This window comes from Solanum lycopersicum, chromosome 1 (assembly GCF_036512215.1).
Source record: "Solanum lycopersicum chromosome 1, SLM_r2.1".
Classification (NCBI taxonomy): Eukaryota; Viridiplantae; Streptophyta; class Magnoliopsida; order Solanales; family Solanaceae; genus Solanum; species Solanum lycopersicum.
Window position 1 is genome coordinate 31,262,939 of NC_090800.1, and position 20,459 is coordinate 31,283,397.

The following is a 20,459-nucleotide window of genomic DNA, read 5'->3' on the forward strand; positions in this document are numbered from 1 at the left end:
ATATATATATATATAAATTCGTATAAATTAATAACAAAAAATAGAAAATAAAATAAAGTAATTTAAGAAAATAATATAAATGACATTAATAATGAAATAAAGGGAAGAAAGTAAAAAGAGCTAATAGCACTAATGGCCAAAATTATTATCATTTATTATCTAAATTTTTCATATTCTTTATTGAAAATCAAAACTCATCCATATATTGACATATGAAATCATTTATATTCGTTTTTAACTTCTTTGGCCAGAATTATCATTTATTTATTTTATTAGCTTTTTTCCATAATTTGTTCTTTAAAAAAATAAAAAAGATATACAAATTTAAATTTTCTCTTTCTTCATTATTACTACATTATTTATATCTTTCTAAGATCCCTTCCTTTTCTTCTTTATTTTCCATTATTTTTTCGCTTACCAAAATAATTGTGCTTTTAATTCCCTCATTTTAGATTTTTTTCTTATCAAATTCAAATTTTCACAAAATAGATATACACTTATAGTTTCTCTTTCCTCATTAATATTATGCTAATTATATCTTTTCAAAATTATTTCTTTTAACTTCTTTATTAATTTTAAAAACATTACAAATATAATTGTAATTAAACTATAACAAACATAATTGTAATTTATATATGTATAAATAAAAAAAATTGAATACAGGTCCAATTAAATTTATCTCTTTTTCTCTATTTTTTGTTTCAATTTTTTTCTAATTTTTCATAATCAATTATTTTAAAAACTCTTAAACTAATAGAAGTGTAATTGTTATTATATATACAAAATAAATAAAATAATTTGTCTCTTTTTTTTTCACAATTAATTTTTTCAAAAAAAAAAACATTTTTATAACTCACACCTCTACATTTATAAATGACAATCTTCTAATTCTTATTAACAAAATATTCATAATTATCTTATCTTTCATACTTATAAGTATTATTATTTAATTTTGCATGTCTTAAAATATGGGAGAAAATATTATTTACTTATTTTATTTTCAAAAAATAGAAAAAAATATTTATTCAACTCAATCAACTTTTAACTTCCCATTATAATTGTCTTCTTTATTATAGATTTTAATGTATATGCATGTATTCATCCCCCTTCAATTTTTATAATTTTTATGTAATGACCCGGAAGGTCATTTTTGGAAATTTTAAATATTAGTATAACTTGAGTTAATTAATTGATAGTTTATGGGCTAAAGTGGTAATTTATTTAAGACCCGATATCATTTAGACTATATTTAATAAAATATGTGGGTAAAACCTATCACTTTTAGTACATAATTAATTTTAAAAAAAAGAAGAAATAAGAAAAGAAGAAAGGTCGAAGCTTGAGGCGGCTGAAGGGTTTGCAGGTATTTGATTTCCCATTTTCTATATGCAACATATTGTTATGCATATAATTATAGTTATTATTTAATGTTGGAGTTGAAACAGAAAGTGGGAAAAAAAATTGGTTTTGAAATTTAGAGAAAAAGAAAGAGAACAAAATTAATTGTATGCATTAAGTATTATATGTGGGTTTGTGTGCAGCATGAAGAATCAAACTTATTAGGCTTATTTTTTTTTTGTATTTGGGTGGCGTGATGATTGCAATATCATTAGGGAATATATATATTATAATATAAATCCAACAGTTATACGTATAGGGAATTTTGAGGGATTAATTTTAGGGTTTCTGTGATTTATATTTAATATGTTTATGTCACTTAATTAACTTTATGTTATTTGGAGATTAAGACTAAACCTTAGGCTTGAAATTTGGAAATATAAGAATTTACATTTTTTTTTTATATCAAGAATTACAAACTTGATTATAAATTTGGGGTGTATTTTAGGTCAAGGTTAAACACATAAAAGTGTGGGTATTGTTAGTTCTGAAACCTTATTGTGAATATACACTTGAATAGATTCCATTGGTTCGGAAGCTCAACGGAAAGGGAAGGCTCAAGTCCAAGAGTAATTATTCGATTGGCTAAGGCAAGTAGATTTCTAAACTTTTGTTAAGCGTACGAAATTCGTGTATTTCCTTGTGTGATGTTGAGAATGATTTGGAGACTTGTTGTTTATTTGTTGGTGTTGTATATATTATTGTAAATTGTGCTTTGTTATCAAATGGTTATCTCCCCCTTTTCATTTGAGCATGTCATTTGCATTGTATATGAGACATGGTTGTGGTAAGAGGATGATGTACTATTTTCGAGGGTCGTATCGCGCGCCGTGATGGATATTATATTTCGAGGGACGTATCGCGCGCCGCGAAGGTTACTATTTATCGAGGGTCGTGTCGTGCGCCGCGACAAATGCATGGACAGATATGTCCCCCATGGGTCCCGGACTGAGAGACAGCGGGTGTGTATCGTTAAGAAAGACATGCATCACGATATTTGACATTGCATCTCATGGCATTGCACATTTTATTATTGATGAACTTGAACACGTGTTTTGCTGATCTTGTGATTGTTTCTCTGTGAAGTTTGTGATTGTTGAATATTGAGTTGTTATTGAGAATGTGTAAACTGATAGAGTGTGGTTATTGAGTGGTGTGTTTGGTAAACTGTTAGGCTGTAGCGTCGAGGTTTAGATAGGGTGTAAGGAGTACCCGTATTTTGTTCACTTAACTTGTGTTTAGAGGTTTGCTTGTTGGGTACCGCGTGGTTTGGTACTCACCCCTTGCTTCTACAAATTTTTGTAGGTTACGAGCCGGAATTTTTATGATACCTTCCATTCTCTTCGTTTCCGAGGCATCTTGTGGAGGATTGTGAGGTAGCTGCTTGTCATCTCAGCGAACTTTCCTACTCCAGTTTATGACTTTGTTTTTACTTGAAAGACAACTTCATTTATACTTCTATTTTGTTCCAATTCTAATTTTTACATTAGAGGCTTGTGCACGTGACAACCTGGTTTTGGGGATTGAATTAATATGATTTGGTTGTCTTTTATAGAAATTGTTGTTGGATTGTCATTTACTTCCGCACTTTGTTAGATATTAGATTTTAGGCTGACTTGTCTTGGTGGAATAAGACGAGTGCCATCACACCCATTTCGGATCGTGACATTTTAATTAATTTTATTAATGTAGAGTAAGTAACAATATATTAAAAGATGGGAGATGAAAAGACAAAAATTAACTCATATATATGTTTCACTATCAAACTATGTATATATGAATTATTCTTTTTTTAGTTATTCAATCTTTTAAAATTAAGAAAAATGTCATTAACAAATAATGAATTTTTTTTTGTGAAATTATTTTAATTAAAAATGTATTTAAAATGTTAAAATAATTGAGATAAATAAATATCAAATGCCAGGCTAAAAATGATGTCGTGTATATATATATATATATATATATATATATATATATATATATATATATATATATATATATATATATATATATATATATATATATATATTTCAAAATAATTGATATAAATAAATAATTATGTAAATTTTGCTTTTGCTATTCTTATTTAGTTATAATAACTTATTTCTTGGAATAAATAATTGACAGAAAATAAACAAAAAGGAAAAAACGTGATTTATGGAAATATAAATAATATTAACGGAGAGATTAAGGAAATTAAGTAAAACAAACTAATAGCATATGGTAGTACTTAAATATGGTCATTTTTTGAATAAAAATTTATAGTCTTTTAAAGAAAAATAAAATATATATTGAGGCATACTTTTTTTTTTCAAAAGTACCTTCATCTTTGAATAGTTATTTTAATAAAAATATAAGATAAATATCAAAATAATTGATAAAAAATAATAGGTATCAATGCTAAATTCATAAGGGTAACGTTGCATTTTTATTTTAGCTATTATTATTAAATATAAATAACTTATTTTTTAAAATAAATAAATAATTTAAAAAGTTATTTAATGAAATAATATAGTAAATAATATTATTAGTTATGATATTAAGAGAAGAAGAGATAATATTAACATTAATTTTCTTTCCTTTCAAATCACAAAACATATTATCTATTTATTCTTCTCCTAATTTGATATTGAAATACATAAATAGATGGATTCTTTCTCCAAATAATTATCTTACCCAATGTTACACTAATCATTCTTTCAATCAATTTTTCTCTCCATATAACATTCTCCTATCAATATCTTTGAAAAGATCATGATTGTTTCTTCTTTTCTCTTTTGTTGAAGAAATTCGAAAGCCTAAAAATTTGATATATCAAATCAATTTTTTTCATCAATACAACATTTCTCCTATCAATATCTTCGGAATCATCATGATATACTTTTTTTCTTCTATTTTGTCAAAGAAAAGAGAAGGAGTTCATTGTTGTTTGTGATATCCTTATATTTTTCTTTATTATCGTAAGCAAAGAAGAAATGAAGAAATCATTCTTTCACTCAATTTTTTTTTATCTCAATATAACATTTTTCCTATCAATATCTTTGAATGGATCATTAGGTACTTCTTCTTTTCTCTTTTGTTGAAGAAATTTGAAAGCCTAGAAATTTGATATATCAAATCAATTTTTTTCTGCCAATACAATATTCTCCTATCAATATCTTCGAAATCATCATGATATACTTTTTTACTTTTCTTTTGTTAAATAAAAGAAGAGGAGTTCATTGTTGTTTGTGATATTTGTATATTCTTCTTTATTATCAGAAGAAAAGAACAAATGAAGAAAAGAGCAAGAGTTCATTATTGTTTGTCATAAATACTCAATTTTTTTTATTTTATAGTCTAAATAAAATAAGAAATTATGAAAAATGAAAAGTTTTTAGTCTTTTCATGTTCTATTTACTTAAATATATATATTAATGTGAGGGAAGTTTTTAAAGAACATAATTAATTGGGTAATTCATTTAAATGCTTTCATTTTTTTTAAATACAAATAAAAAATAGAAAATAAATTTAAAACTTCAAAATAATAGAGATAAAAGAAAATAAAAATGTTGGCCATAGAGAGGTGCCACATAGGATTGTTTAGATTCAGCTTTTTATATACCACATAGGATTGTTTAGATTCAGCTTTTATATATATATATATATATATATAGATTTTGCCAATTAGTTTAATTAATTAATAGTTAATATTTTAAAATTAATTATTTATTTAATTAAGATTAAGAAGCTCATTAATTAATTCATCTTTTTTGAGCTCAGTCGAATTTCTCAATTAACTCAAATCAGCTGTGTACTTAACTTTCCTCGGTCGAATATATAATTATTTTTCAAAGGAAAAATAAACAAATTGGTACATTTTAATAAATAATTACTGATTTTAACAATACTTTTTAATTATTACCATTTATAACAATTCTCTGTTAAATCTGCAATATGAATTAAAAGTGAATTATGTATTTAATATATATGGATTATATTTTTTTTTAAAAAATATATTATATTTGTTTGGTAAAAGTTTGACATATTGTATTATAAGTGTATTAAAATATGTGATAAATGTATTATCTATTATTTAAACTTGTATTATATGTAAATAATAATTATTTTTTTGTAATATAGATTAAACTTGTATTATAAATAAATTAAAAGTGATTAAGTGAAAAAAATATTATTACTATAAATGATAAATTTATTTTTATTATAATATATTTACGTAAGTTTGTCACGTAAATACAAGAGAACGACCAACCCGACCCGACCGACCCCATAACTCTTCTTTTCTTCTTCAGGCGAAAACCGAAAGCAAACCCAGAATCAGAAATTATAGCTTACAGAAGGTTTTGAGTTTGGCAATAACATTTTACACTTACGACCCCATTCTCTAATACTAAATTCCGAAAAAGGTGTTGTTCAAACTTTTTTCCTGTCTGTTGCTCCAGTCTAAACCGGTCGTTGCTCTCTTTGGCTCGTTTGCTGCCTCAAGAAAGGTAATCCTATTTGCACTTCAGTATAGTGTGTTATGTATTCAATATTTGGTAGAGGTTCTGCTCAACAGTTAGTTTCTTCTTTTTTTAGTCCTCTGCATTGTGAATTTCTGAAAAGTAAGCATTTGTTAAAATACTCATAAAGCAGTTCGTTTGGGATTGTGTGTTGGTAGTTAGGTTAATTGGCTGGATTGTATATCTAAAACTAGCCGAATTTTCTCTTGATTTCATTCTGTCTCTTCACTATTTGTTGGTACATTTTGGTTGTCTTCTTTGTCGTGTGGCAGTAGCTTCTCACAATGGCTAGACTTATTTATGTTGCTCGATGATTTGAAGGCTGGCTGTGTTTCTCTTGTATCCCAGCTACTGATGTTATACTTGTAGCTCGCCATAATCTTGTTTTAACTTAGCTCATATTCCTATTATTCACCTACTTCCGAATATGCATCGAGCTCTATATGTTAAGACTGTTTGGTTTGATAATGTGGTTGTTTCTACATGCTACATTCTTGAACATGTTGTAGATTCTGATGAGTTGTTTGCTACTATTAATTTGCATCGTAAGTCACTGTAACAGAAAAAGATACAATCTTGTTTGCTTGTCTTGCAAATTGACCTTTCCTGCTAAAGTGCTCAACTTTTTGATGCCTGATCGTAATAATATTGGTTTAAGGGATGTTTGGATGCCTGATCCTAATAATATTGTATAGCAAATCTGGTGACAAAAAGAGGGTCCTCTACTGTTCAGTCTTCAATCATCTTTGTCATTACGGTGCATTGTTTGAGTTATTTCTTCCCTTTTGTGTTTGTCTGTGTTAACAAAAAACACTCGTATGCTTTCAGGACCATTAGTCGAAATGTTGTGGGTTGACAAGTACTGCCCTAAAACATTAGATAAAGTTATTGTACACGGGGATGTTGCTCAAAATCTTCGTAAACTGGTAAAATATCTCATCCACACTCAGTCAATTCTTTCATACTCAAACTCATCATCCTTATTACTATTATTAGGTCTCAGAGGGAGATTGTCCTCATCTCCTCTTTTACGGCCCTTCCGGTTCAGGAAAGAAAACTCTCATTATGGCACTTCTTAGACAGATTTTTGGTCCAAGTGCTGACAAGGTAACTCTTTAGTTCACTGTTTTTTCTCTCTCTAAAAAGTTGAAATTTATGTTTGGATAACTTATGCAGGTGAAGGTTGAGAACAAGATTTGGAAAGTTGATGTAAGCTTTTCCTTGAATTTCTTTTTCTTTTCTTTTCTTTTGGAATGCAATTATATATGTCCAAGTGAACTTTTTGTATATCTGCATTCTTATTATTTGCATCATCAATTGATTCCTTCTTTTCTTTCTCCAATATATAAGAAGAAATATTGTTTCAGCACTGCTCTAATTCAATTGATGTCTGGAGCTGGTAATTAAAGTACATATTCTTAAAACTATTTTAGAACATTATTTACTAATTAACAATATGTAATTATCATTTGCATTTGAGAGGCTTTTCTACTAGCATACCTCTAATCTATCTGTCAAAACTGCAAGAATTTTCATATATAAAGAGTTAAGGGAAATGGGACATTTGGCTAAAGGAAAAAAGTAAGGAGTATTTTCTTGCATTGATCTCTTTTTATGGGTTTTCTTCTCAGGCTGGTACTCGGACAATTGATGTGGAGCTCACAACATTGTCAAGCACTCACCATGTGGAATTAAATCCAAGTGATGCCGGATTTCAGGACAAATACGTTGTTCAAGAGATAATCAAAGAAATGGCCAAGAATAGACCAATTGACACAAAAGGGAAAAAGGGGTTTAAAGGTGACTCAACAACTTAGTCTAGTTTCTACTTATTAAAAAGAGTCTTAACAACTTTGACTGATTAAATATATAAAAAGCAACTCTTTCTAGCAAAACTTGATCCATCTCTTTGACTCGTCCCCCCAAACCCATGATCAAGATTATTTTATGAAGAAATCCCAACTCACATGATCGTAAACTTTCTCAAGATCCAACTTACATCAAGTACATGAATCATCTTTCTGTCCTTCTAAATTAGCCACTTCGTTTGTCTTTCTTCCACAAAAGCATTCTGACAAGTAGACACTGTCTTATCCAAAATCTGTTTTTTAGTCTATTAGAAAGCACCTTAGAAATAATTTTGTAAATGCTTCCTATTAGACTAATATGTTTACTCATTGCTCCTTCCTTCTTTGGCACAGTGGTCATGAAAGCTGCATTAAGACTTCTCTCCAACTCTTAGTATCTTGGAATTCTGCAATGATCTCCATCAACTCGCTTCTAACTACCCCCACACTATTGGAAATAAGCTAGAATGAATCCATCACTTGCCACCGCTTCCCGCACTTCTTCTTCATCTATACCCCTCTCCAACCACTCCCTCATCTGCTTCCTTACTTGACTAAATACTACAATGGCTCCCTTCACTTCCTCTTCGTCCTTCTCATACACCTCTCCATTCACATCTAGAGCGGTGTTATGAAAAGCGCGCTTCAAAGCGAAGCGACCCTTGTGCGCTTTTTTATCTTGAGGCGAGACAATTTGAAAAAAGCTCTCGCTTCAGATGAAGAAGCGAGAAGCGACCCTAAGGCAAAAGCGCAATAAAGCGCGCTTTTTATAAAAAAAAAAGCGACAATTAGGGTTTTTTTTTTAAAATTAGGTTTTTTTACAAAAATAATCTGAAATATAACCTTCTCTTTCCTCACGACTCTTCTTTCACGAATCTTTCCCTTCTTTCTCTCCTCGCGACTCTTCTTTCACAATACTTTTTTCCCTTTTTTCTCTCCTGACGATCTCGACTGAGGCTGCCTCTCTCTTCAACCTTGACTGCAGGTAACTTTTTGTTCATCTCTTTTTTAGCTTATGTTTATTAGTTCATCTCTATGAGTTTCTTTTCTCCTAAAATATACAATCTTCGCCTGTGCTTCATCTCTTCATCTCTCTGAGTTTCGACTACTCTAGTTTTTTCTTCTACTTCTCTTCTTTTCTTCATCTCTGCTGCCTGCTCTGTTTCTAATTACTGACTGCTGCCTCCTCTGTTTTTTTTTTCAATTCTTTTTGCTTTTTTTTATTTTATTTTGTGATTAAGTCTAGCAACCTTGTTGAAGAGTAAGAGTTTGAATCTTTGTGATTTAATTATGTTTTTGATTTTTTGCTTTATATGTTATGACTTATGAGTATTTTTGCCTATGTAATTTCTTTCAATCTAAGACTATATTACCTCTATTTAGTTATTTTAGTTTTTTTTTTTATTTTTATACTCAATGTCGCTTTTTTAAAAAAAAGCGCGCGCTTCGCTTCACGCTTCTCGCTTCTGTGAAGCAAGCCCTCGACGCTTTTTTCCGCTTCTCGTTTCCCAAAACACTAATCTAGAGATTCAATTAAGTTCCTCATCCTATTTGCTATGACAACCCTATGAAATAAGTTTGTATTAGAATTCCTCATATTTCTTTTTAACATTTTCAACTTGCTAGCAAGTCGGAAAGATGGTGTACCCAACAACTTCATACACATTCCACCAAGTATCTTTCCTACCTTTTTTGAATAGATCAACACTCCAAAGATGGATCGGAGGGCCCACCAGATTTACTATCACAGTGTTGCTGAAGAATCTTGTGTCAACACACCCATCTTGCTCTATCCATCCACCTTTCCAACAGAAGTTTCTAGCTAACCATCTCCTTCCTCCTGGAAGTGTCTTCACTGCTTGCTCCTCATTAGCAGAGCGAAATAATGCAATTTCTGATTGCCTCGTTAGTGCACCCATTTCGTAATGGAACCAACCAGGCAAGTTCTTGAATTTTTTCACCTTAAAGACATTCTGTAGAAAGAGAGAAACAGGGTTCAGTCTTTAATTTGTTCTGTTGGCATCTCCCCTCAGGTCTAGCAATACCGCATTGAGCTTAGTGGAAGGACATAACCTCCTTCTTCTCTAGAGACTTTGATCATATTACTATTATTGTAGTTACTCCTTTTTTTCAGACTGCTTTGTCACTTCTATGGTATTTTGACATGGCTTCTTCTTCACTTCTGTCATTTGTTTCTCGAACGACTTTGAGTTTCTTTTCCTTGAGCCGAGGTTCTATGGGAAACAACCTCTCTACATCCCAAGGTAGGGGCATCTGTGTACATTCTACCCTTCCTAAGCTCCACTTGTGGGGTTTCACTAGGTATGTTTTGTATGAATAAATGAAAAACAACAAAATCCATTTATCGGTCTTTTGATAAGGAAACTACTTATGACCTGCTATAGATCATTTATAAAAAAGAAGCATTTCATGTGATATATCATGCCAAAGGCTAATAGGACAAGAAGATTGATATTCTATAGTGATTTCTCTATGTTAAGCTGAGTAGTTTAAAAATGATATTGAAATGCCTTATCAACTTTGAGATATTATTTTGGAATTTCAATTATTCGCCACCAGCATTGTGTAAATTCTTCCATTATTTGTAATTTGTTCATTAGTAGCTGTCAAATCTATCTAGCTGATATCATGTTGGTAAATATTAGTTTTAGTGCTAAATGAAGTTGACAAGCTCTCAAGAGAAGCACAACATTCTCTTCGAAGAACAATGGAGAAGTACAGTGCATCATGTTGCCTGATTCTTTGCTCCAACAGTTCTTCAAAGGTCACTGAAGCAGTTCGCTCATGATGCCTTAATGTGCGAATAAATGCACCAATGGAGGAAGAGGTCAGTGAAATTCAGTTGTTTCACTGTTGATATATTTTCTTTCACCATCTTTGTTTGTCCCACTGCTAATATTACAACATTTTCTTCTTTCCTTTTCTTTTCTGGTGTTCATACTACAAGATCAAGAGTAGAAGTGTATGTGCTGTTCAACAATTGCCTGCATCTTCTAGGTTCAGGCTTGCATTAGACTAGTGTATTTATCTGGTCTTTCCTCCAGGGTTTATTTTATGTGGTAATTTCCGTGTAATGACATTCATTCTCACCAAAGTAGGTGCTAAGAAAAGTTAACTGTCGTGCTTGCTTTGACACCGTGGATTGGAAATGCCATTTCAACTGCTTTGTCTATTCACTTACCACAGGAAAAGGCACTTTTTGAGGGAAGGGTGCTATACATCCTTAAATGTAGTTTGAGCAGTCTTTCGTCTTACGTACCAATTTGTGCCTTATATGGAGACTCATCTAGTGAATGGAGTATCTAGAACAACTAAATGTTGGAGATATACTTAAATAATAAAAATGTGCTCTTTTTAATTGCTTAATCCACCCATTATGTAAAGTAATATCCATGTGCTTGGCTCATGAAAAAAAGAATCAAGTCTGCAGTCTGCACATGAGAGGGCGTGTGATAGATGCAGCTAAATAAATAATAGTGTGACTTCTCTAACATTTTAAGCTTTTAGATGAGATCATCACACAGTTCAGCGCTAACATTTGAACACATTTCACAGTACGAGAGCAGTACTTATTTGTAGAAATGTCACATAAGTTTGTTTAAATTTTCTTTACAATTAATTTTTTTTTGGTGATACTTGGATTAAATATAAGAACATTTGTTGAAATTTAATTAATTTTCAAAAAAAGTAAAAAAAATATAAGAAAATTTGCTTAAGTATGTATTGATCTTATTTTAGTTTATTCTTGATTAATTATGGATATGCTAATTTGAGTTATTCCAGTGACATGTTCTAGTTGTCCAGGAAATGTTTATAAGATTAAATTTTTAACTTCAGAAAATACGTCAACTGAAGGTCCATAAAGCATGTTTTTTTGTCACATTCCCTCCACACCACCACCACCACAATAATTGAGAAATCCCTGAAGGGCAGTGGGCCTTGTTCGAGGCTCATTGAATAATTGATCCACCTTACCCTTCTCCACTTAAATACAAGGACTTTTTCGCAGCAGGGTTCAAACCCTTGCACCTAATCTGCACATCACGTGTTGCACTCTTACTAGACTAAAGCCTGGTTGCTTTGGGACCTGTGACTCTACTTGACCTAATGTTTCATTGACTTTGGTGCGGGACCATCAGGAAGTTCTTGATTCTTGTAAGCCATAAGAATTTTTCTGAATCAAAGTATATATTATGGCCTAGTCAGTCATGTACCAAAGAATTGTTGACATGTGGTCCTTTGATTATTCATCTTATTCCTAACTGTTTCCTGTTAATCTTCTTTGTTTGACAGATTGTTAATGTTTTAGAATTTATTGCCAAAAAGGAAGGACTTCAATTTCCACAGGGTTTTGCAGCCCGCATTGTGGAAAAGTCAAATAGGAATCTGAGGAGGGCAATTTTGACATTTGAGTCTTGCCGTGTTCAACAGTTGAGCCCTTTAACTGCTGGATACTGATTTATTTTTTTTCTTGCTAGCTGTTAAATCTGAGTTTATGGTACCAAAGTTTTCTTATGCACGGTGCTGACCCCTTGTTTATTTGTGCAAGGTATCCCTTTACAAACAACCAAACTACACCTCCAATGGACTGGGAGCAATATGTTTCATAAATTGCATCAGACATAATGAAAGAGCAGAGCCCTAAAAGGTACTGTTGATAGTCAATATGAATAGGGTATTTCATATTCAGCTCGTGATTCTATAAACTGTTCTTTGAATGTCTAGTTCTGCCACTAGAGGTCGACATGGAATTTAAGACAACTTGAGATTCAACCTTGAGAGAAGGGAACTGTAAAGTTTAGAGGACACTAGGCTTTTGAGTGTTGAGAGAGGAGTATGTTATAAAGACTGAGAGAGAAACCTATAAGACTTCACATGATAACCTTCGGTGGCCCAGTGGGTTGGGTTTGGGACTCCCATGTTGGAGGTCTCAAGTTCGATACCCCATGCCAGCGAAAGCAAGGGGTTTGCCTTCTGGGTTGAGCTCGTCTCACCGGGCTTGCCTAGTGCGGGTTACCTCTTCTGTGTGGTTTGTGAGCTATAGTAGTGGGGTTTTATCCTGTGCGTACCCAAAGGGTAGCTGCGGGTTTCCCTTGTCATAAAAAAAGGTAAGCAAAGCAAAATTAAATTTCAAGTAATGTAATAAATGACTTGAAATGGGTAGTTAGTAGACTAGAAATAGGAAATTAGAAATTAGTTTTAGAAAACTAATTGCTTCTATGATTTAGAATCTTTATTTGCATCTTTGCATCTAATTTAAAAAGGTTTTCAAACTTGATTGATAGGGTCTTCACTTCATTTATTTAACTTATTGTAATTCTTTTTACCATAATCCATACATACTTATAGTTAGTTTTCTTACATTACACATGCTAATTTATGTTTTCTTCCTACATTTGTGCCTTTCTTCACTACAGCATGCTGTAATTGCGCTTTGGGCTTAAGCCCTGGCGACACTCCTTTGCGTATAAGTAGAAAAGAAGCTGTAAGAAGTCAAAAGGGGGCATATTGAAATTTATCGTTGTCATGGAATTTGTTGATTGCTTTCTTCTGTTAAAGTGAGTAATTATTTGTTGTCTCATTTTTTGAAGTAGTTTCCTAATTGAGGATCTGAATGTCTTATTTGATTAATAATCAGTAATGTAAACCAAAACAATTCAGCTAGCGAGTCGCATATCGATAATGAATTTGTCTCCAAACTTCTAAAATGTTGTCCAGGATTTTTTTAAAAAACTAACTCACTGAAACAAAAGAAGATTAAAAAAGAAGAAGCAAAAAGAACGAATATTTGCTCCAATCGGTTTGCAGAAGTCTCCATCTCCAAGATCTTTAAAGATCCTTAAAATTCTTTAAGCCCTTTTCATTACCTTGGATACACCAAACAAACAAAGTTGTACTTTATGAACAATGATTGGTACTCCCTTAAATCATTCCTTTTTTGTTCATTCCGATGCAACCAACAATGCATAGTGTTGCAGCAAATTTCCTCACCTATTTTCCATAAAATGTCAAAACACGGAACTGCATGCTCTTTAACAAGCAGAGCCAGAAGAAACGTTCAATTGAAAGGCAAAATCCAATTATTCAAGCACAAGAATCACTAGAACGATATATTGGTGAAGTTCAGACTATACAGATGATCCTGTGGCTATTGTTTGATAGGCACTCCTGTGGATATAGGATGTGCTGTAAATTTTTGGTTACCAGCTCTGAGCTGATGATTGATATACAAAACGCTACCTTTATCAAGGAAAATAAATAATCACTAGCAGTGTCTGGAGTTTTAACCTTTCTTTGTAAAGCTTTATGTATCTTCTTGATGCTTTTCAACACAACTACTTACTTCATAAAAAAAGAACAATATTCTACCCTCACTGTAAGTTGAATAGTGGAAAACTGTATGTGTTTTTGAGCTTACGTTGTTTTTTCACATCATTTAAGATATTCAACTATTAATCATGCAAAGAAATCATCATCTTTCATACGGAGTTAGGAAGGAGGGAGGCTGGTAACTTTCCATTGGCAATCTGAACAAAGACATGCGTCTTAATTGTGCTTATGACAGCACAACTACACAATATAGCCTCCTTATCTGAACTGCAATGTTATTTATTACAGGTTATTTGAGGTAAGAGGAAAGTTATATGAGCTACTAACTAATTGTATTCCCCCTGAAATTATTTTGAAGGTAAGATCTTTTTTCCAGGTGCTTCACCTTCGACTCTGTAAGGTGTTACAAAAATTTATATTTGAGTGATTCTGCTTTCTACTGCAGAGGCTACTTTTCGAACTATTAAAGAAATTGGATTCAGAGTTGAAGCATGAGGTGTCCAACTGGGCTGCTCATTATGTAAGTTATTGAGTTACATAATATTTCATATTAGTTTGATGAGGGTTAAGGAATAGCATAATACATATGGACCCTAAACTTGGCTTCAAATTTTAACTTTGACCTTCAATTTTCATAATGCACAAACAGACACTTTAACTATTCAACTTTTAAACAAATAAACACATGAGTCCTACATGGCACAATACACGTAGGACACCACGTAGGACAAAAAATGACATGTGGGACATGTGTATCTATTTGTTCAACTTTATACAAGTTTTAACGTCTATTTGTGCACATCCAAAGTTGAAGAGTATAAATGTAATTGAAACCAAGTTAAAGGCACATTTATGTATTATGCCTTGAGGAATCAAAGGAATTTCTAAAGGTCGGACTACTCCAACCATTGCCTTACGGTTTGGGCTGGATGATCAATCAGTAGTACTATAACCAAGTATATGTTAGGATTCAAGTCCATGTATGAACTCAGAACCCCTATATTGGTTATACATGCATAGGTAACGGGGTTTGTGGTTTGAGTTGAGTTGAATTTTACTTGAAAAAGATCCACAACACTATTATGATATGTAGAAGAAAATATCTTAATATCAAGGTAAGCTCAATAATATGAGCAATTTATAACTTGGGTCAGAATTATAGTTGTTTGTTTAGAAAATAGTCCATCCATCCGAATTTATGTGAAGGTGTTTTACTGTGCATGGAGTTGAGAAAAAGAATGACTTTCGAAACTTGTGGTCTAAAACAAGCCATATATATTTATATGATTACAAATCATCTCATTAAGGGTTAGATGGGAAGTTCTAAAATTAAATTGTTACCTTTATCTCAAAAAAGATAATTAAATTGTTACCACGTATATAAAGATGTCATTCTTTTTGGTACTCATTGAAAAGGAAAAACTATCGGATAAATTGAGGCAAAAGGAGTAATAACTACCGTGTAAACAGTGTCTCCCAGTGGAGTTTGTATGGGTGGGGGGTTGGATGATGTAAAGGGATGCTATATATTCTTTGTTGAATCAGTCATTAAGTTATGCACACTTCTACTGTATTGATATTTCTGCAATTTTCTGGTGCTTGGATTAATGTTTTGCTGTTTTATGAAGAAATAGCTTAAAACTATCCTTAATAATATCTGTGTCTTTCAGGAGCATAGAATGCGCCTTGGACAGAAGGCTATATTTCATCTTGAAAGTATTGCATAACCTTTTAATTGGAAATTAACTTTGAGCATTATCAGAAGACAACTTTGACTGGCTGCTTTGTAGTGATTGAGCTCTATCTTCTCAGATACTGATTTTCTATGTTACCTTGATTTGATCTCTCAGTTGTTTATGCTCAAATACATTGTTTGAAATATAAGTTTCTGTAAGTAACTTATAAACTACAATGGTGGATCTATTTTTCATGCTTCTATGATTTCTTGTATGCGTTTTGAAATTTTTAAGTGAACTTAATTTTTGAATATTGATGTTGTTCTATTCGTCTAAGAGCTTTGGAATGTTTCTTTTGAAAAATCTTCTGCCACATATTTGATTTGTAGATAGGATTTGCACATGGTTAGTTCAATCTGAAGGGGTTAATAGGATGCTAGTATCAAAGGGATTTTATATTTATATTTGGATTGTGAGCATATCGGAGCAGAAGCCTGGGAGAACATCACGCGTAAAGAAGCAGTTGGATTATTTATTGTTCAGGTCGATAATCCAAGGAATATGGGTGACTGACGATGTATACAATGTCTTGTGTAATAAGAATGTGCCACCAAGGGGAAAAGGTAACAATTATAAAGTGATTGTCAGACCAATTATGTTGTATGGGGCATAGTGTTGGCCTGTCAAGAATTCGTGCGTCCAGAAGATGCAAGTAGCAAAAATGAGGATGTTGAGATGATGTGTGGGCATACTAAGAGAGATATGATTAGGAACCAAGAAATTGTGAGAGCATGTGAAGTGGAGAAGCACAAATGCCCAGTGAGGAGATGTGAGACGTTGGCTATGGTAGGTATGAGGATAGGTAGAGGTAGGCCTAAGAAGTAGTGTCAGAGAGGTGATTAGATAGGATATGACACACGTGTAACGTACTGCATAAATGATCTTAGATAGGAGGGTATGGAGGTCGAGGATTAGGGTAAAAGGTTGATATGTAGTCGAACGTTGACTAGTTTTCCTTATCAGTATTGTTCCAATTATTACTTTTCTGCTATCTTATTCTTTGTTTTATTACCACCTGTTGCTTCCTCTACGTCGGTTACCGTATTTTTTGTTATTGCTACTGCTCTCTTCTACTTCATTTTTACCGTGGCTTCTTTGCTACTGTGTTTCCTTTCTATACTTCTTATTATTATGCTTTACTTAAGCCTGAGGGTCTATCGAAAGCAACCTCTTTACCTTCACAAAATCGGGGCAAGACTGCGTACACACTACCATTCTCAAACCCCAGTGAGATCACACTATGTATGTTGATGTACCTCCCCTTGGGATGCCAAGGCAACTTCTAGAATATTCATTACATTAAAGGTAAATAATATTTATCTTTGCTTAGAGATGGGATGATTCTCATTCAATCTGTAAATATTTGCATGTATTGTACTTGTATCATGATTAATTTTTTATTTTTATTTTTGAAATTGGTAAATTGTATTAATTCAGCATTGATGCTATACTGACCACCTCCAAAAAGTTTACAAAAAAGAAAAGAGTGATACTTACAAAGAGCCTATAAAATCCACTAGTTGATTTCCTCTTCTATACTCGGTTCTTTACACCAAAAACCTAGTGAAGTAATAATTTTCCACTTAATCTTTAAAATAGAGGTTCTTTTCCTTCGAAGATCCTCTGGTTCCTTTCCTTCCGAATGGCCCACCAGATGCAGGCTGGGACTGTCCTCCATCATCTTTTTTGGCTTTTGCTTTCTCCTCTTTTGATCCAACAGCTAAGCAAGTCTGCAGTATGTTCAGGCATGATCCAGTTGATTCTAGCAATGGAAGTGAACATAGCCCAAACTTGAGTTGTTACTTTGCAATGCATGAAAATGTGTTTGTTGGTTTCTAGTGCCTCCTTGCAGAGGAGGCATCTAGATGCCTTTTTTGCAATGCCTCATTGTCAAGCATGCTTTCCTAGCTACTAGCCAAGTGAAACATTTCACTTTATTAGGAGCCACACTCTTCCATATAGTATTCCAAGGTCCAGTTGACCTTCCTGCAGCTACACTTGGTCCCTTTTGTATACTCTGTTAACAGTGAAATTCCATCATTGTGGTTCCTCCAAATGAGTTTGTAAGGGGAAGGTGAGGATTAAATTTCCCGAACTAGCCATGTGTATGGGTAGGGAGAGAAGTTATTATAAGAACTCGGTGTATGCGCTACCGTACCTCTTCATACATAAATATCGTTAGTTCTTGTTTAAGCTTAAAGTTAGTAGTATGAATGATAAATTTGAGGTATTAGTTACCACATGATTAGTTGAGGTGTGCGGAAGCTGTCCCAAACACCATGGTCATCCAAAAAAAAAAGAGAGATTTTAATTTTCAGTTTGTCATAAAAAAATATCATTTAATTTTAGTGCATAAGGAAAAAAATTGTAGGTCGAGGAATGTGATGGTGGAGATATTGTATCTATATGGTATGATACAAAAATTCTATCCGGATGAGCACTCAATGGTGTGACCTCTTATAGTCAATATAGTGGGTTGAGAATCATAGGGTCTTAAGTCCAAATCCGGTGAAGCAAAAATACTTGGTGATTTCTTCCCATCTGTCCAAGTCTTGGTGGATGGAGTTACTCGGTACCTGTGTTGGTGGAAGGTAGCAGATATCCCGTGGAACAAGTTGAGGTGTGGGCTAGCTAGCCCCCGCTCCACTGTTCTAACAAATATTTGTCTGTATATGAATGATCCGATGTAGCAGCTATTAATTCTTGTATTTGGGTAGACTGTCTACATCACACCCCACACCCCTTAGGGTCCGGCCCTTTCGTGGAACCTTGCGTGAATGCGAGATGTTTTTTGCACCAGCATGCCCTTCTTATCTATATACCGGTGAATTGCTAAGTAGTATTATTTATTATGATGAGTTCACCGAATAGATTTCATGTCTTTTCTCATCCTACTAGGAGAGAAACTTACCACCTCTAGAAAATGTGTTTTCAGTTTTTCGTTTTTTTCTTTTCCCTTTCTGTTTTGCTTGCCAAATAATGGAAAGGGACATTGTTAGCAACTTTTGATTTTCTCGTTTACTTTTAATGAGACACCCTATTACGCAAGCATTTCTCTCTACTTTTCAACTTTACTTGAATCAAACTAAATTCCAAGTTAAACAGTGCTCAATATTGGAAGGTGTATGATGTAGATAGTCTATTGGAGTTCCTCAATCACTCACATGCTTAAGTAGAGAGGAACTGAGGTTTTTGTAATATCCCCGCTGTAATCTCCCAACATCACCTTGGTGCCATTTTTATGAATGAAACTTTTAACTAACCTATGAAAAAGAAATGTTGGAAAAGCTTGAAAGTGAGCTCTGTAAAGTTACACACTTAATGGTGTCATAATGATTTAAGCTACAGACCAAGCTTGCTCAGTAATCACAGTTTTTGTTGCTAAAGTAAATAGTTCTTCTAGATATTTGTACAAGGACTGTTATTTAAAGATGTTATTTTGTTAACCTCTGGTTATGGTTTGATGTGTTTCAAGCTTATTTGATTTGTTATTTGCAGCATTTGTGGCCAAATTCATGAGCATCTACAAGAGTTTCCTTATTTCAACATTTGGCTAAGATAGAAGTTATGGAACTGTTTGGCAGTAGGAAAAAGTTCTCTTTGTCCGTTGTGCAGCTTGTGCTAATGACCTGTTGTGTTTTAATTTAATTTGAGTTGTACAATTGTGCCTAGACATTACTGTACCAGAATCATTCTCTATCTTGTTTCTCTATTAGAAGGATTTTCTACTGCTTTGTATGTTTGCAATTGGCATGTCGCGGTGGGTACAAGGTAATGATATATGTTGCAGTTATTTTTTTGTCCCCCATCTCCCTAGCCCTTCGATGAGGAAAGTGAATGAACTACAAGGAGTAGGTGTATGCAATTTTGTTTTGGTGGTAAACAATTCAATTTGCAGCTTATTACTGTTTCCTCGCTAAAGGAAAAACAAGAAATGACAATATTGGGCATTTGCTAGTTCCTGATTGATCTCCTACTAACATTTTGATCTATTTGGCATATGGAAAGAAGGATATAAAAATTTGATAAGAAGTATGCATAACAGATGTTTGCATTATGCTTGTTGAAACATTTCCTTGACAAACTGTAGTTAAGACTAATCACTCACTTCTCCTCAATTAGCACAGGCAGAGTTACAAGTGGAAACAGATTGTTTGCTTATCAACAATCTGTTTTGAGGATAATGGGATGGATAAATCCAATTGACAGACATGGATTAGATTTGCTAGTATGGAAATTCATTGCTTAAACTCAATGGAAGGAACCAGGCTTGAGGGAATTACCAAGCAAGTTTTGCACAGTACAACTTAGCAGTCACAATTACAAATATGAAACAATGGTTTGTAGTGGGAAAGAGTGTCATTTAGAAATTCATGATTTTAACTTCAATCTCCTTGAGAAGAGAAGTTTCATTCGCATTTCACATTATCAACTTCCTTTCTTTCTTTCTAGCCAAAGGTTAATTTTTGTTATCTGGCTTTGTTTCAATTAAGCAATTATATATTTTTTCTTTCCTAAAAAATTAACCAAGATTTACGCTCCTAATTATGATTTTGTGCTTTGGAAACTTTATATTTACCTTCAAGATAAACATAAACACAACATTACACAAATCCTAAACAAAG

At 32.7% G+C, this 20,459-nt stretch overlaps 1 protein-coding gene across 9 annotated transcripts; it reads left to right on the plus strand.

The window, feature by feature from the left end:
• The first annotated feature begins 5,635 nt into the window (after positions 1-5,635).
• LOC101254225 (replication factor C subunit 3-like) lies at positions 5,636-19,720 on the plus strand. 9 transcript variants are annotated; one of them, XM_069297340.1, is made up of 12 exons: positions 5,636-5,888; positions 6,729-6,826; positions 6,897-7,007; positions 7,077-7,109; positions 7,532-7,700; positions 8,102-8,732; positions 10,414-10,595; positions 12,062-12,198; positions 12,318-12,416; positions 14,387-14,456; positions 14,544-14,618; positions 19,333-19,720. In XM_069297340.1, the coding sequence occupies exons 2-6, from the start codon at positions 6,743-6,745 to the stop codon at positions 8,140-8,142; spliced, it is 438 nt and encodes a 145-aa protein (XP_069153441.1). In that variant the 5' UTR covers positions 5,636-5,888; positions 6,729-6,742; the 3' UTR covers positions 8,143-8,732; positions 10,414-10,595; positions 12,062-12,198; positions 12,318-12,416; positions 14,387-14,456; positions 14,544-14,618; positions 19,333-19,720. The 9 variants fall into 9 exon arrangements, with proteins under 9 accessions (XP_069153441.1, XP_069153433.1, XP_069153435.1 ...); XM_069297332.1 differs by lacking the exon at positions 8,102-8,732 and adding an exon at positions 15,769-15,988; XM_069297334.1 differs by lacking the exon at positions 8,102-8,732 and adding an exon at positions 13,186-13,326 and having other exon boundaries at positions 19,333-19,587.
• The last annotated feature ends 739 nt before the right edge of the window (positions 19,721-20,459 follow it).